At 45.6% G+C, this 16153-nt stretch overlaps 1 protein-coding gene across 2 annotated transcripts in view; it reads right to left on the bottom strand.

Moving 5' to 3' along the window:
* Positions 1-16153, bottom strand: part of STYXL1 (serine/threonine/tyrosine interacting like 1) — a 54713-nt gene that overhangs the window by 16885 nt on the left and 21675 nt on the right. For both annotated transcript variants that reach the window (XM_081257590.1, XM_081257591.1), the window contains 3 exons: positions 10618-10679; positions 6885-7023; positions 2841-2986 (listed from right to left, as the gene is read on the bottom strand). In XM_081257590.1, the coding sequence (XP_081113716.1) occupies positions 2841-2986; positions 6885-7023; positions 10618-10679 (347 nt within the window). The remainder of the gene's footprint in view (positions 1-2840; positions 2987-6884; positions 7024-10617; positions 10680-16153) is intronic.

Here is a 16153-nt window from a genome sequence, read left to right as displayed (position 1 = left end):
TTAATTCTAGAGGACACGATTTTGACAACCACATCGACAAATGTAAAAGAAACTGGTGTCACAAATGAACATGCCCAAACCGAGCCCACTGCTTTCCCCCGACACTGCCACCGCCTCCTCCTGTGTCCCCTTCTCAATGAGCCACACCACTGGCCACCTGTCACCCACACCTGAACTGTGGCATTATTCTAGACTCCTCCCTCTCCCATGCCCCCCGCCCCATGTCTAATCAAAGCCGTTTCCTAAGTATTTCTTGAATCTGTCCTCTCCTCTTCATCCCTGCCTCCTAGCAGGTCTCCCCAGACCCACTCTGCCCGCATTGGTCTGGGCTCTGCTCTGCGATCAGAGTTGATCCTTCTAAAGGGCAATCTAACCAGGTGCCCCTCCCCGGACTTAAAACCACTCGGTGGCTCACCAGCATCTCTCTCTAGTGTTGTCTTCACACGTGCCCTAGCCACAGAACCCCTTTGCTCAAAGTGAAATCTTATTTAAGGGGTGCCACATATAAAACGGGAAATTAGAACTCACTGTGTCTAAAGGAGAGGGGCAGTCTCAGAGCCCAAATTCTGTGCCTCCATCTCCTCTCGCAGGAGTTCCTTGGGGAGCAGTAGGGACACTCCTGCTTTACACTGTGTCAGAACACGTAACAGGAAGGGAGTGGGGCTTTCACTCCTGCCCCTGAATTAATAACAAAGGTCCCAAAGTAGGGAGTGGCAAATACTTGGAACGTACATTCTAAAGAGGGCCACAAACAAGCAGAGTAAAACTCACCCATCCAGGCCCTGCTAGATAACCACCAGCCACCACCCTACCCCTCTTCCCAATCTACTTAAGAAGACTGGGGGCAAGGACAAGTCTCAGGTGTATACACGTCAAAACTGACCAAACTGTACATTTTAAATAGGTGTAGTTCATCCTATGCCAATTCCACCTTCCTAAAGCTTTAAAAGAAAAACAAAGAAAGTGAGGTATCAGCATGTGATGTCTGCAGATCAGAAAGACTCCCTCCCATCACTGCCAAGCCAATAAGGGTGCTCATCCAGGAGCGAGGAGGAGTGCCTGGCAGGACGGGGAGGCTGGCTGTACACCTGTTGAGCTGAACATCATAGCTCAGTGGAAGAAGGAGAAGAAGCCCTTTGGAGAACTTGACATATATACCCTGCATTTGGGAACAGGTATGACCCCAGACACAGGTCCCTACCTTTTCACACAGGCTGACTGGAGCAGCCAAGCCAGCAAGGCAAGAAGGGGCCTCCTTCCCTACTGTCACACTCCCCTGTGGCTCATTCTGGGATTCAGCTGAAAGAATATGGACATGGTGGGAGGTCATGAGCTACCAAGGGAAGGGAAGGGCATTGGGGGTACTCCTGTCAGGAATTCTCAGCTGGCTCTCTCTGAAGGATGCTCAGTAACAGACGGGGCCCCCTGAACACAGCCCCAAGAAAACCAGCAACAAAGGCCAGTAGCAGCACACAGAACCCGGCTGGGGCAGAAGGAGGAGGCACTTCCCCACCACTGACAAACAGCTAGTCACCCAAGACAGGGCCCACACTGGACCCCCAGCACCAAAGGGACCAGACCCAGAAGAGGGGACGTAAGGAGATGTCCATAAAGCTATCCCACACCCCTCCCCACTCCCAGCCCTCAGCCCCCAGCAAATGGAAGGCTGCCCAGCTCTGGAAGATGAGAAGAGAGGAGATTTGAGATGAGATTGGAATGTTAAACTAGCCTAGATTGTACTGGACTGTTTTTATGCCCTTTTCAAAAAATTACTTCAAAAACACATAAAAGTAGAGAGAATAATATAACAAACCTTGGATCTATCACCCTTCTACAAGCATTATCAACTAATGGCCCGTTTTGTTTCATCTATACCCCTGACTTCCCAACCCTCCCCAGATTATTTTGAAGGAAATTCCAGACATATCATTTTAATTATAAATATTTCATTATGTATCTCTAAAAGATAGGGACTCATATTTTTAAAAACATAGCCATAATAATGTCATCACAACCTAAAGAAATATATAACAATAATTCCTTACTATCATCAAATTCCAGTTCATAGGCACATTTCCCCTGCTGTTTTATAATATGACTAGAATGAAATTTGAAATTTTCCATAACCGAAAGCGGCCAGAAGGTATGGAATCTGCCCGTGATGCTGCAAACGGCAAGAATGAGAGCACAGCTGAAGGCAATTGCTGAAAAGAATGAAACCTCTGCAGGTTCACATTCCAGTACATTCAGACCCTTCAAGAAACCAGATACTATAAAATGCCCCCAGGGACCAGTCCCTGCCTGCCTATCATTGCCACCCAGTGCTTGCCTTACCCTCACCCCATTCCCTTCTGGTTTGGCTCCAGGAAGTAAGTGCTCCTCTGGGCTCCAGACATCTGGTACATCCCTTGGCCACACCTTATTACAACCCGTCTCCCCATTTTTACTGTATCCTCTGGACCCAGCCAGGGTTTGTGAGGCCAGACGGCTAAGGATGGTGAGGCAGCCTCGAATCATGGTGGCCCTGCCTGCCCGTGTGACTTTGACCACGACCCACCATCCAGAACACCCTGCCCCGGATTCCTGCCCTCTGAACCAACCTCATCTATTAAACACCGCCCTGGATTTTGCCTGAACCTGGCGATTGTAAATTCATCAGACTGGACTGGACCTCCTGGCTGCCCCAGGTTCATTCCCAAGCCATCTATGACATCTCTTCCATCTTTTCCATGTCATCTGTCTCCTTCTCCTCTTTCTCCAACCCTGCTCCCTGCCCCTCGGTCCCCAGGGGAAGGCCATGCTCCCATCCAAGCCTGCCTATGCTTAGCACCCTGCCTTACCTGCGGCATCCAGATGATCTTCTGTGTCCGGAAGAAGTGGTACATGGCCGAGAAGCTCTCGTAGCCTCCTCTCAGGATATGGATGGGGTGGCGGGCGAGGTGAGTCAGGGTTCTGCCACACTCAACGGCAGCTCCAAGCACAATTCCTAAGAGTAGAGACCAAAGAGATCAATGTCCCTGTGTGCTCACCATTTGCATAAAGGTCCAGTGGATAGGCACTCCATTCTGAAAAGCAATTGTCTAGAAAGCTGATGCAAATATAAATAGAGATGAATGTTACAATTACAATTTAAAAAGCAATTCACCACCAAGTAAGCTGATCTTTTTCTGTAAACTCCGAGATTTCTTTTTTTTTTCATATGGTCGCAAGGAAGGATGATTCAGCATGAGGGTAATGTGTATGTATATATACAATATCACATATTAAATACCATACAATTCAGCTATTTAAAATATATAAATTAATGTTTTGTATTATATTCACAGTTGTGTAACCATCACTGCAGTCAATTTCAGAACATTTTAATCACCCCCAAAAGAAACCATGTACCAGTTAGAGGGTTTCATTCCTCATTTCCCTCCAAACATCCAGCTCTAGGCAACCATTAATCTAATTTCTATGGATTGACCTATTCTGGACATTTCATAGAAATTGAATTATACAATATGTGGCGTTTTGTGTCTGATTTCTTTCACTGAGCATAACGTTTTCAAAGTTCATCTATGTTGCAGCAAGTGTCAGCACTCCATCCTTTTTCATAGCTGAATAATATTCCACTGTGTGGCTCTCCACCTTTTGTTTATCCATTCATCTATTGATGAATATTTGGATGTTTCCATTTTGTGGCTATTATGAATAAGGCTGCTATGAACATCCATGTGCAAGGTTTTGTGTGCACATGTTTAATTTCTCTTGGTATATACTGTGGACAAAGAATGTTGCTTGCCATATCAGTAAACAAAGGATGCTGTGGCCATCAAGCCATCAGCCACTGCAGCTGCCCCCGACTGTGCAATCTGCCACGAGCGGGCAAATTACATGTGTGTGGTTTTTGGGTTTCGTTGTTCTGTGGTTGTGATTTCTTACCAAGTGAGGATGGGGGCTCCATAGCACTAAAGTGAGGTCAGGTATAGACTGTAGAGAGTGTTGTCTTTTTTTTTTTTGCGGTACACAGGCCTCTCACTGTTGTGGCCTCTCCCGTTGCGGAGCACAGGCTCCAGACGCACAGGCTCAGCGGCCATGGCTCACGGGCCCAGCCACTCCGCGGCATGTGGGATCTTCCCGGACCGGGGCACGAACCTGTGTCCCCTGCATCGGCAGGCGGACTCTCAACCACTGCACCACCAGGAAAGCCAGGGTTTTGTCTTTACTGACCAACATTTCCTAGGATTTCAGCGTCCAGCCGACAACCCTAGAATTGCAGACTGGAGCCCAACAGGGTGAGCTTAGGGAAGAGGGGACAATTTCCTGGCTAAGGACCTCCTGAGCAGACTGGTTTTATTAAAGGTGGAAACCGAGCGCCACCCAGTGACCACTGGTGTGAATGCCCAACCCATGGAACTCCGCCCATATATATTAGTCACTGAGCCACAAGCAGCAGCAAGGGATGGTCAGCCCAAAGCAGGGGCTGAATGGAGAATGCAGTGGAGCCTCAGTGAAGCAGATTAGAACTGACCACGTTCCAGCGTGTGGCTGGAGTGACTGCACTGTTCTCCAGCATCACTACCCCGGCCTTAGGAGACCAGACAGAGCCAGACTGCCCAGGTTTGAATCCTGGCCCCATCACTTACTAGGTGTGGTGGTTTAAAAACTCTCTCCACAGGGCTTCCCTGGTGGCGCAGTGGTTGAGAGTCTGCCTGCCGATGTAGGGGACACAGGTTCATGCCCCGGTCCGGGAAGATCCCACATGCCGCGGAGCGGCTGGGCCCGTGAGCCATGGCCGCTGGGCCTGCGCGTCCAGAGCCTGTGCTCCGCAACGGGAGAGGCCACAACAGTGAGAGGCCCGTGTACTGCAAAAAAAAAAAAAAAAAAAACTCTCTCCACAAACCTAGAAAAATGGTACAGATGAACCGGTTTGCAGGGCAGAAGTTGAGACACAGATGTCGAGAACAAACATATGGACACCAAGTGGGGAAAGCCGTTGGGGGGTGGGGATGGTGGTGTGATGAATCGGCGATTGGAATTGACATGTATACACTGATGTGTATAAAACTGATGACTAATAAGAACATGCTGTATAAAAAAATAAAATAAAATTCAAAACAAATTTTTTTAAAAAACTAATACTAAACTTTCTTTGGGTTATTTGTATGGAAATATGTTAATATAAACGTTTCAGACATTACATGAAATTCCTAAAAATCTTATATATTCTGGTATAATGTTATAAGTCATAATTCTAGTTATTATTTTAAAATGTATGTCTCAGAAATAACTAAATTTCCTTGTTAATTGCATTATTATGAACTTTCATCAAATTTTAACCGTGGTCATTTTTAAGTCTTTTATCATTTACAGACAGTTCTGGGTGTACTCTGATGCTTTTGCAAAAATGTTCCTATAAAAGGGTTTCATCTCCAAGGAATTCATGGAAAAGACTCTGACAAGTACAGGTTTCTGGTAACTGACTATACTGCTGAACTGAATGAATAAGCATTTTCAGAACTCTAATGGAAAACTGATGAATTCATAAAAGTGCTAACAAAAGATCAAGATAAAAAAATTAATTACATGGGACTGAGTGAACTGATGAGGATGATTATAATTTTTGTGACTTTCCGTTTGAATAAAAAAAAACCTCTCTCCACAAGTTCTTTCAAACGCCTCCCTTTAAAAGGTTGAGTTTAGGGACTTCCCTGGTGGTGCTCCCAATGCAGGGGGCCCAGGTTCGATCCCTGGTCAGGGAACTAGATCCCACATGCATGCTGCAACTAAAGAGTTCGCATGCCACAACTAAGGAGCCTGCCTGCCACAACTAAGATGGTGCAACCAAAAAAATAAATAATATTTAAAAAAAAGGTTGAGTTTTAATTCCCCTCTCCTTGAGGGTAGGCTGTACTCAGTGACTTGCTTCTAATGAATAGAATGTGGCAAGAGTGACTGTTTAAGTCCCAAGACTAGGTCATAAAGGGTACATGGCTGTCGCTTTCTCTCCCTCTTTCTTGGATCACACGCTCTGGGGTATACCGGCTGCCCTGTCGTGAGGCCAACTAAGCAGCCCCATGCAGAGGTCCATGCAGTGAGGAACTGAGGACTCCTAGCTATTCCCATGTGAGTGACTCATCTCAGACGCACATTATCCTGGCCTGGCCAAACCTTCACATGACAGCAGTTCTGGCTGACGTCATGACTACAACCCTAGGACAGGCTAGAACCTCCCAGCTAAGCTACTCCTGAATTCCACAGAAACGAATAGATAATTAATGTTTATGGTATTAAACTACAGAGTTTTGGGGTAATTTATTACATAGCAATAGATACCCATGGTCCCACACCTGGGGAATGAGTTACTTCACCTTCCTGGACCCCAATTTCCTCATCAATAAAGTGGGGATGTTACCTATTAGGGCATAATTCTCCATGGTCTTTCATGTTTCTACATATCCTCTGAACAAAGGCACTGGCTTTTCAAGGATATGTGTATGACAAACAGCCTTGGATGATAGAGACAGTTTCTGCCTCCAGAGCCAAGGGCGGGCAGGCTTTCTGCCCATTTGTTAAAAAAGATTCAGGCCCCCTAAGCTCAGAGTTCTCCATAATACCACCCAGTACATTCTGGCTACTTTTATTGCTCTGAGAAATAAAGCCCTTTGTCTCTGACCCAGGAGCCTCATGTCTTTTGCCAGCATCCATGAAACCACAGCAGGCTCACCTGTCATCTTGCAAAGGAAGGAAAAATCCCAGACCCTTCCCAGTTCCTGACACTGCCGTCCTCATTGGGCTGCTCTGCAGATTGCATGAGGTGACCCAGGCAGAACTCATGGCATGTGACAAAAGTGCTCAATAACTTAACTCATATTCTTGCTGCTATTGTAAAAACCCACCTTGATCGCCTTCATCAGTGTTGTCATCATCATCACCTTTTAGGACTTCCTTCAGGGAGCTGGTGTTGTTATCATACACCACACAGTATTCCACACACTCCAGATCCACAGACTCCGGGGTAAGATATTCACCTGCCCTCTAAAGAAACAAGAAAAGAAGGCTATTGGCGGGTGGGTCCAGCTGAACCCATATTCCCTGTACGCCAGCACCGGGAGGAGCTGGAGGTAGGACAGTGTCCACCTCCCTGACTACACACAGGCACGGGAGCACTGACAGTGGACCAGAGAGTCTGCTAAACTCCAAGGACCTGCCACACCCATATTCCCTCCGGGGGGGAAGCTGACCACAGCTGACTGGACCAGAGATAACTGCCTGGCCAAAGAACAGTGGTCTATGGACCAGCCCACAGCCCATTAGGTGCCCTGGCATGCGTGCTATGAGAGCAGTCGTGGCCACCTTAACTAATGACATTCTCTGTCTGGGGGAGAGTGTTGGCGTTGGGGACCAAATCCAAAATCTGCCATGAAGAGGGCAGTAAGCAGAAGGCTTGAATGGACAGAAGTCATAAGCAAGCAGGTATAATGAGGAAGACTGTAAGCTCAAATGGAAGCTCTGTGAGAGCAGGAACTTTTGTCCCTTTATAGCCACTGATGTATCCTGAGTTTCCAGAACAATGCCTGGCACACAGTAGGCCATAAATATGGTTAAAGGAAGGAATGGGCAAACAGCAGCAATGAGGTCGTGAGGAGGAGCTGGGGACTGGCTGAGTCATCATTATGCTGAACCACAAAGGCAGGAACTCCTTCTGCCAAGGAGGTGATGACCTCTCCCAGTACCAGAACTGCCCAGGACTCCAAAGGGTGTCCCAGAGCTCGGGAAGGCCCAGCTGGTAGTAGCAGAGACGTGAGTCTTCACTTGTTCGCAATGCTTCCTGAAAGCCCCCACTACTCAGGGGAACCTGAGCCTGGCTCTGTCCCATGTGACCTGAGCTGTCGTAGAGGCCCTGACAGAGGACATTCAGGTGGGATAGGATGAGTGTGCATCTACTGTACTTCAAGGCAGAGCAGTAAGGCCACTGGAAGTACAGACCCGGTACGTTCTCCAGGATTCTAAGGAGAGAAATCATATTCGTCTAACAGAATTGGGAGACAGATGGTGCTCAGAGGATGAGCAGGATTTAGACAGGTGATAATGAGGGGGTGGAAGGCTCTGGGTATGGAGAAGAGCATGAGCAAAAGGGGAAAGGTGAGAACAGCCCCTAGAGGCTTGAGCAGGTGGGAGCACAGGAGAGTTGTGGCCGAACATCCATTTTTACTTAATAAACATTCGTTGAGGACTCACTTTGCACTTACACTGTGCTAGGTTCTGAAATACGGAGATACAAAAAAAAAGAAAAAAAACAAAAAGGGAAATGCCTGAGTTGGCCTGGAGGACTCAGAAGGGTCTCATGGGACAGGAGGCATTTGAGATGAGACTGTGAGGGCAAGTGGAAATTTGCCAGATGGACAAGGACTGGGGGAGCATTCCAGGCTGAAGGAACAGATACCCGTCATTCATTTTTTAATTAATAGGTCCCAAGCCCCTACCAGATGCCAGGGGCCAGAGTGAGCACCTGGGATACAATGATGAATAAAGCATACACATCCCTGGGTCACAGAGAGCAGTGTGTCCAAGGGACCACACATATTGTCATTTCCTAGATTGTAAGAGACCATTGGTTGTAAGATGCACCACCAATTTCATAACATTTGCAATCAGGAGTGTACACAGGAGGAGAGGTGTGTTGGCACATAACGCTACTTCAGGCAGGGCGGGGAGCAAGTGGTCCTGGGAAGAACTGAACCAGTGATCTAAAGCCCAGACCTCCCTCTTGGGCCCTGTTGCTCTCTGTGTCCCCTGCACACTGGGTTCACCTCAGACCACTTTGTCCTGAAGCCTGAGTCACGACCACCAGCGATGCTCAGACTCCCATCCTCCAAACTCCACCACCAGAGTAGAAGGAGCAGCCTTCCCTAATGCCAATTCTGATTTGCTGTTTTCTTCCCAGGCCAATCACCGTGACCAGGGTCTGGATCCTATTCTAGGGAGCACCACTAGACCCCCCATGATTTAAGCAGAGAGGAGGAGTTCCCCTCAAAACAGTGGAGGTGCCAGGCAGAAAAACAACAGATGTTGGCCACATTCATTTTTGGGGGAAAAGACTTTGTCACTTTAAGGTGCAAATTAATTGTAGGATATATTCCAACCTCAGAAGTGTTAAAATACAAGGACAAATGAGCATCTTAGAACCCAGGAAACATGGCAGGACAAGGTTGTGGAGGTGTCAGGGGAGAGTGGAAGCATGCCGGATGAGGCTGGAGAGGGAGGTGGAACCAGATCCAGTGTGTGAACACCGACTTGGGGGCTGTGTGTCCTGCTCATGCTGGGGTTCCCTTCTGGCCTTCAGGCCTGTAACCTCAGATATACAACAGATATACAAGAACAGAGTAGGCCAGAAAGTAGGGGAGGGGAGGTGTGAGGTGTCAGCCTGGTTGAGGGGCTGAGGCAGAGGGAACGCCTCTTTTCCAGAGCTGGGGTTACTGCCAGAATCAAAGGAACACACAGATTTGAGAGGTGAGTTGGAAGCCGAAAGCCATACAGGATGAAGGGACTCTGAATCAGCTGCAAAACACCAAGGAAGGCCTGAAATGGAGATGAAGAGCTACAGTACGGAGCCGGAAAACTGAAAATCCAGAGAGGAAAAAAGCAGATAATGACACACTAGGGTGGGGAAAGGGAGGTGTTAGGAGCAAGCTTATCCCAGAAAAATACTGGAGGCAGGGCACAGGCTCCCTGGGAAGTTGTGTGGCAAAGGGCCAGAGGTGGAGTGCACAGCAGCACAGTGGCAGTGGGAACAGGGAGAAGGGGGAAATATTGCCAGACAGAATTTTGGAAGTAAAATTGACAGGATGGCTAACTGCATGTGGACAGCTGAAGCTGTAAGCTTGGATGAAATCTCTGAAGAAAGTATACTGACTGACAGATATACAAGAACAGAGTAGTGGTTTCTTCAGGCGGCAGCAGGAGAAAGTGAAGCTGCACCAAAGAGGTAGAGAAGAAACCAGGGAAGCAAGGGAGAACCTGGAAATCAAGGGCAGAGAATGTGGTCAGGATGGGAGGGGTCAAGGTGGAGTCCAAGTGAAGGCTGCCAGGCTCAGCAGTGACCAGAGAGAGAAGACTCCCCATGGGGCTGGAGGGAAGGGCTTCACTGCAGGAGCGAGGCCGGTGACTGCCTGCAGGGCCCAGTCGTTATAAAAGCTGGACCAGGAATAGGAAGACAGGATGGAAATGGAAGGGAGGGGAGGGAAGGGACTTCCATCTCTGGGTTATACTAACTATTTCTATGGCTTGTTGTCTGTTGCCCGAGTAGAAGAGATGCTCCATGAGGCAGGGAGAATGAATTAAGGGCATCTTGTATTCTGTTGTATCCCCAGGGTCTGAAACATTGCCTGGCAAGTCACGGAATTAAAGCAACATTTGCTTAATGAAGCTGTTGACCGTGGGGGGCAGTGGGGAGACCTTAAGGAGTGTGAAACAGTGTAGGAGACCCTCATGGTGGACACATAAGGGCAGTGCTGTCTCTGCTGCCCACAGTGTCCAGTAGTAGGTGTTGCCTCCTGGACCTCGGACACAATCTCCCATTCTCCCCACCCCCCTGTAAGGTAGCCCCAGATTCTGACTCTGCCCATATACCTTCTTCACGAGATGGGCTGTAATCACATGGCTTTCATCATATTCCCGTTTGGAACGCACATCTGGAAAGGAAAAGTATTTAACTAATAACTGCCCTTGCAAAGGAACACATGACCAAACTAGAGCACTTACATCAGCATTAACTGTTTGGCAGTTAGGCAACAGTTGTCGTGAATTTAAAATTCAAAGCGTGTAGTTGTCCTATTCTAGGCTGCCCACATAACTCCCCTGCCCCCTCATATCCACACCCATACCCCCGTAAGGAACAGTGAGACTCCGCATCTATGATTTAGGGGGAGTTCTCTCTGAGGTCGAAAAAAGCAGGGAGGGGAGAAATCAAAGTCAGGGTAGCCTCATACTAAATGTCCCATGGAATTTTAGACCCAAATTCAGACTCTAGAACCTAGGAGTTGAGGTTCTAATGCCCCTGTGAGGACAGAAGTTGTGGTATTGATGTCCTCTAAGTTGGGAGGAACATGGAACATAAATCCTAAAAGAACCGTTATGCATAAATCTTAAAAAGGACTGTTATCCAAAATACACCAAGGATTCTTAAAATACAACAAGAAAACAATCAACTCAATTTTAAAATGGGCAAAAGGTATGGGGCTTCCCTGGTGGCACAGTGGTTGAGAGTCCTCCTGCTGATGCAGGGGACACGGGTTCATGCCCCAGTTCAGGAAGATCCCACATGCCGCGGAGCGGCTGGGCCCGTGAGCCATGGCAGCTGAGCCTGCGCGTCCGGAGCCTGTGCTCCGCAATGGGAGAGGCCACAGCAGTGAGAGGCCCGCGTACCGCAAAAAAAAAAAAAAAAAAAAAGGGCAAAAGGTATGAACAGACACACCATACCGAAGATAAATGGCAAATAAGCATATGGAAAGATGCTCCACATCATATGTCATCAAGGAAATGCAAATTGAAACACAAGATACCACTACATTCCTATCAGAATGGCAAAAATTCAAAACACAGAACACCAAATGCTGGTGAGGATGCAGAGCAACAGGGACTGTCATTTGTTGCCGGTGGAGATGTAAAATGGTACAGCCATTTTGGAAGACAGTTTGGCAGTTTTTAATAAAACCAAACATTCTCTTAACAGCAATTGTGCTCCTTGGTATTCACTCAAATGAGTGGAAAATGTATGACCACAGATGCTTATAGTAGCTTTTTCATAACTGCCAAAACTTGAGAGCAGCCAATATGTCCTTAAGTAGGTGAGTGGATAAATAAACTGTGGTACATCCAAACAATGGAATATTAATGAAACTGAAAAGAAAAGAGCTATCAAATCATGAAAAGATATGGAGGAAAGTTAAATGCATATATGTGACAGAAGCCAATCCGAAAAGGCTTCATTTCACACTGTCCGATTCCAACTATATGACATTCTAGAAAAGGCAAAACTGTAAAGATCAGTGGCTGCCAGGGGTTAGTGACAGAGAGGGATGGACAGGCAGGACATACAGGATTTTTAGGTCAGGAGAACTATTCTGTGTGATATTATAATGATGGACATATGTCATTATATATTTGTCAAAACCCACAGAATGTATCAATACATCAACCCTAATGTAAACTGTGGGCTTTAGGGGATAATGATGTGTCAACGTAGGTTCATGAACTGTAACAACTATACCATTCTGGTTTGGGATGCTGATAGGTGAGGAGGCTGTACCTGTGGGGTGTGGGGGGAGTCAGGGGTTATATAGGAACTCTCTGTACTTGCTGTTCAATTTTGCTGTGAACCTAAAACTTCTCTAAAAAACATCTATTTTTTTAAAAGACATAAGCAAGCACTAACCACAAAAGAAACATTGATAAACCTAATCCTATTAAAATTTAAAACTTCTCTTTTCATTAAAATACAACATTGAGGGGACTTCCCTGGTGGCACAGTGGTTAAGAATTTGCCTGCCAATGCAGGGGACACAGGTTCAATCCCTGGTCCAGGAAGATCAACTAAGCCCATCCGCCACAACTACTGAGCCTGCACTCTAGAGCCTGCGAGCCACAACTACTGAGCCCACGTGCCACAACTACTGAAGCCCACGCGCTTAGAGCCATACTCCTCAACAAGAGAAGCCACCGCAATGAGAAGCCGGCACACCGCAACGAAGAGCAGCCCCCGCTCGCCGCAACTAGAGAAAGCCCGCACACAGCAACGAAGACCCAATGCAGCCAAAAAATAAATAAATAATTTAAAAATACAACATTAAGAAAGCAAAAGGGCAAGCCAGAGACTGACAGAAAATATCCCTAATACAAATAACTAAGAAAATCTCGTATCCAGAATTTATAAAGAACTTACAAAAATTCAGGCATCTGAAGATGTCTTTATCTGAAGATACCTGTATTATGAGACACATTTAGAAACAGCTCAAGACCACATCCCTAGGCTGACTCCAGCCCAGTAAAGTGCCTGCCTGAGGAAACTCAAGGCTTCCAAAGGACTTACTGTTTATTCCAGCCAACACCTGAAGATAGGCCCCTGTCTCCCAGGCCCTGTGGAGGGTAAGAACCTAACTCGGATAAGCACCAGTTAGCAAACCCCCTTGGGTTTCACACGGTCCAACTCCCATCCCCTTTTTGTAGTTTTTCGCTTCCCTGACTGAGTTCCACTCATCTCCCTCCCTACTCCCTCACTCTCCCTTTAAAAGGCCCAGTTGCCTCTGTGCAAATTGAGGTGGAGTTCCATTCACACTGGACTCTTCCCTATGACAATAGTATACTACCGATTAAACTCTGTGTTCACCACTCTGACTAGTGTCTGGCTTTGTTTATCTTTAACATGATTTAATAACAAAAATGAACAAACTACAGTATAGCTACATACAACAACATAAGCGAATCTTAATCATATAATTTTGAGCAAAGGAAGTCAGAGACATGGTCTATATGGCTTAAAAACAAGTGAAACTGAGTATAGTATATTATAAGCTTGTTTCACTCATAAATATAGATGCGAAAATCTGAAATGAATAGGAAGCTAAACCTAACAGTGTTCACAAAAAAATAATATAACATGATCTAGTAGGAACTCTGTCATACTAGAAAATCATACTATAAAATCTTTAAGATATTAAAGAAGGCACTTCCCTGGTGGTGCAGTAGTTAAGAATCTGCCTGCCAAAAAGTTAAAAAAAAAAAAAAAAAAAAAAAAAAGAATTTGCCTGCCAATGCAGGGGACACGGGTTCAAGCCCTGGTCCGGGAAGATTCCACATGCCGTGGAGCAACTAAGCCTGTGTGTCACAACTACCGAGCCTGAGCTCTAGAGCTCACGAGCCACAACTACTGAGCCTGTGTGCCACAACTACTGAAGCCCACGCGCCTAGAGCCCATGCTCTGCAACAAGAGAAGCCACCGCAATGAGAAGCTCACGCACCACAATGAAGAGTAGCCCCCGCTCTCCGCAACTAGAGAAAGCCTGCGTGTAGCAACAAAGACCCAAAGCAGCCAAACATAAATAAATTTTTTAAGATATTAAAGGAGAAAAACTATGTTCATTTTAACAAATTAAGAAAATTTTCAATTCATGTCATAAAAAAATTCTTAGTACATTAGGTATATATGGTAACTTCCTTAATGTGATAGGTAAATTACTCAGTATCTACAGCAAACATCATAGTGATTGATAAAGTGAGAAACAAGACAAAATGCTCACTATTACTGTAACAGAGAAGAACAAACCTGACTCCATACTGGATCTATTCCTTTATCTCTAACCTTTGTGCTCTGTTGCCTGTGCTTAGTCATGCTGGCTCTACACCTTTGTAAAGGAATGTTGCCTATAGCATGAAATATATATAATAGGCCCTTCTCAAGGTTCTGACTCCCAGGCTTGACCTTTAAAAGGTGTAACATTTGTCTTGTTGGAGGTTTACAGGAACATTGTGACCAGACCTATGTGGACAGCTGCAAGAAGAAAAGATTATTACATACCCTCTGGAGTCTGGCCAGCACCAAGAAGTTTGCAATAACCAGCCACATGCCCTCCCCTTTTAGTATAAAAGGGCCTGAATTCTAACTCAAGTAGGATGGTTCTTTGGGACACTAGTCCACTATCTTCTCAGTCTGCTTGCTTTCCAAATAAAGTCACTATTCCTTGCCCCAACAACTCATCTCTTGATTTATTGGCCTGTGGTGCAGTAAGCAGTACAAGTTTGGACTTGGTATCATCACTGTTCCTTTTTTTTTTTTTTAAACATCTTTATTGGAGTATAATTGCTTTACAATGGTGTGTTAGTGTCTGCTTTATAACACACTGTTCCTTTTTAACACTGTACTGGAGGGCAAAGGGTATAGCAATGTAGTGAGACTTAAGAATTGAAACAGAAGAAATAAAACTTTTGTTATGTTTTACATAAAATCCAAGAGAATCACAAACAATTAGAATTAGTAGGAGAGTACATCAAGGTTGCTAGATACAATATATTTTAAAAATCAATAATGCTCTGAAAGTGGAGAAAAAAAGAGAATGTTTTAAAAGAGAAAAAGGCTTGTAGTAATGTCTCAATGATCCAAGTGTCTACCAAAACTTGCAAATCAGCAACAGAGACTAAAGAGATGGATGTGCATACCAGCAATGATTCAGAAATCCTGTAAAACCAAGAAAAGTTACAAGAAAATAGAAGCTGAAGCCCATTCCATAAATGACCCTGTGAATGATGAAAAACCTATGACAAAAAGGAAAAAGAAAAGGTTTCTACCAAAATAGGGTGACAGCAAAGTAGAGGAGACTAAAAAGAAAAGTACCTGCATGAGAAAAAAAAGTAAAATGATAACTCTGGAAAGTAAATCAAGTTAAAAAAGCAGCAAGACTGCTCAGAAGGGGCCTGCTCGGGTGAAAACAACTCCTTCTACAGATCTTCTTCTTTACATGGGGCCAATTCCCAAAAATGTCTCCTTTCCAAAAAGATAACAAAAAGGAAAAGTCCAACATGCAGAGTGAATCTAAAGTAAAATGCAGCATCTCTAGGAAAGTGCAGGTGCACAGAATCTCTTACCACCATCACCGCTGCAGCCAAAGGAAAACTTAAAAGAGGAGGAATCAAAAGACCAAAAATTACTCTCCAAAGGAAAGAAAACAGGCTCCCCTTCAGAAAATAGCAGCAGAAGGGGCAGATAAGAGTCTTGCTGGTTTTGCTGCCAGTATAAAGGAATCTACTGGTACTTCATCCTCTGAATAAAACCTGAATTTCACCCAGAGGGTGAAATTTCAGATAGTTAACATCAGGCTGACATTATGCACTGTAAAGTGGAAAATGATCAGAACACAACAGAGAAACTCCCTGGTAAGAACTCAGCAGGTGGAGAACCAATTTCACCACTGCTTCTTCTCCCACCAATAGAAAAATGTGGAGTAGTGTCTAGAACTGCCCTGGCATCACCTCCTGTTACCATGTCAATAGATGAATCTCAGGATACTGGTGAAGATGCATGCATCCACAGTCATGATGGAAGTGACCTAAGTGACAACATGTCAGAGGGTAGTGATGATTCTGGACTGCTCAGGGCTCAGCCAGTTCCACAAGA

The sequence above is a fragment of the Mesoplodon bidens genome (assembly GCF_964165515.1).
Source record: "Mesoplodon bidens genome assembly, chromosome: 15".
Lineage (NCBI taxonomy): Eukaryota > Metazoa > Chordata > Mammalia > Artiodactyla > Ziphiidae > Mesoplodon > Mesoplodon bidens.
This window is presented reverse-complemented; position numbering and strand designations above follow the sequence as displayed.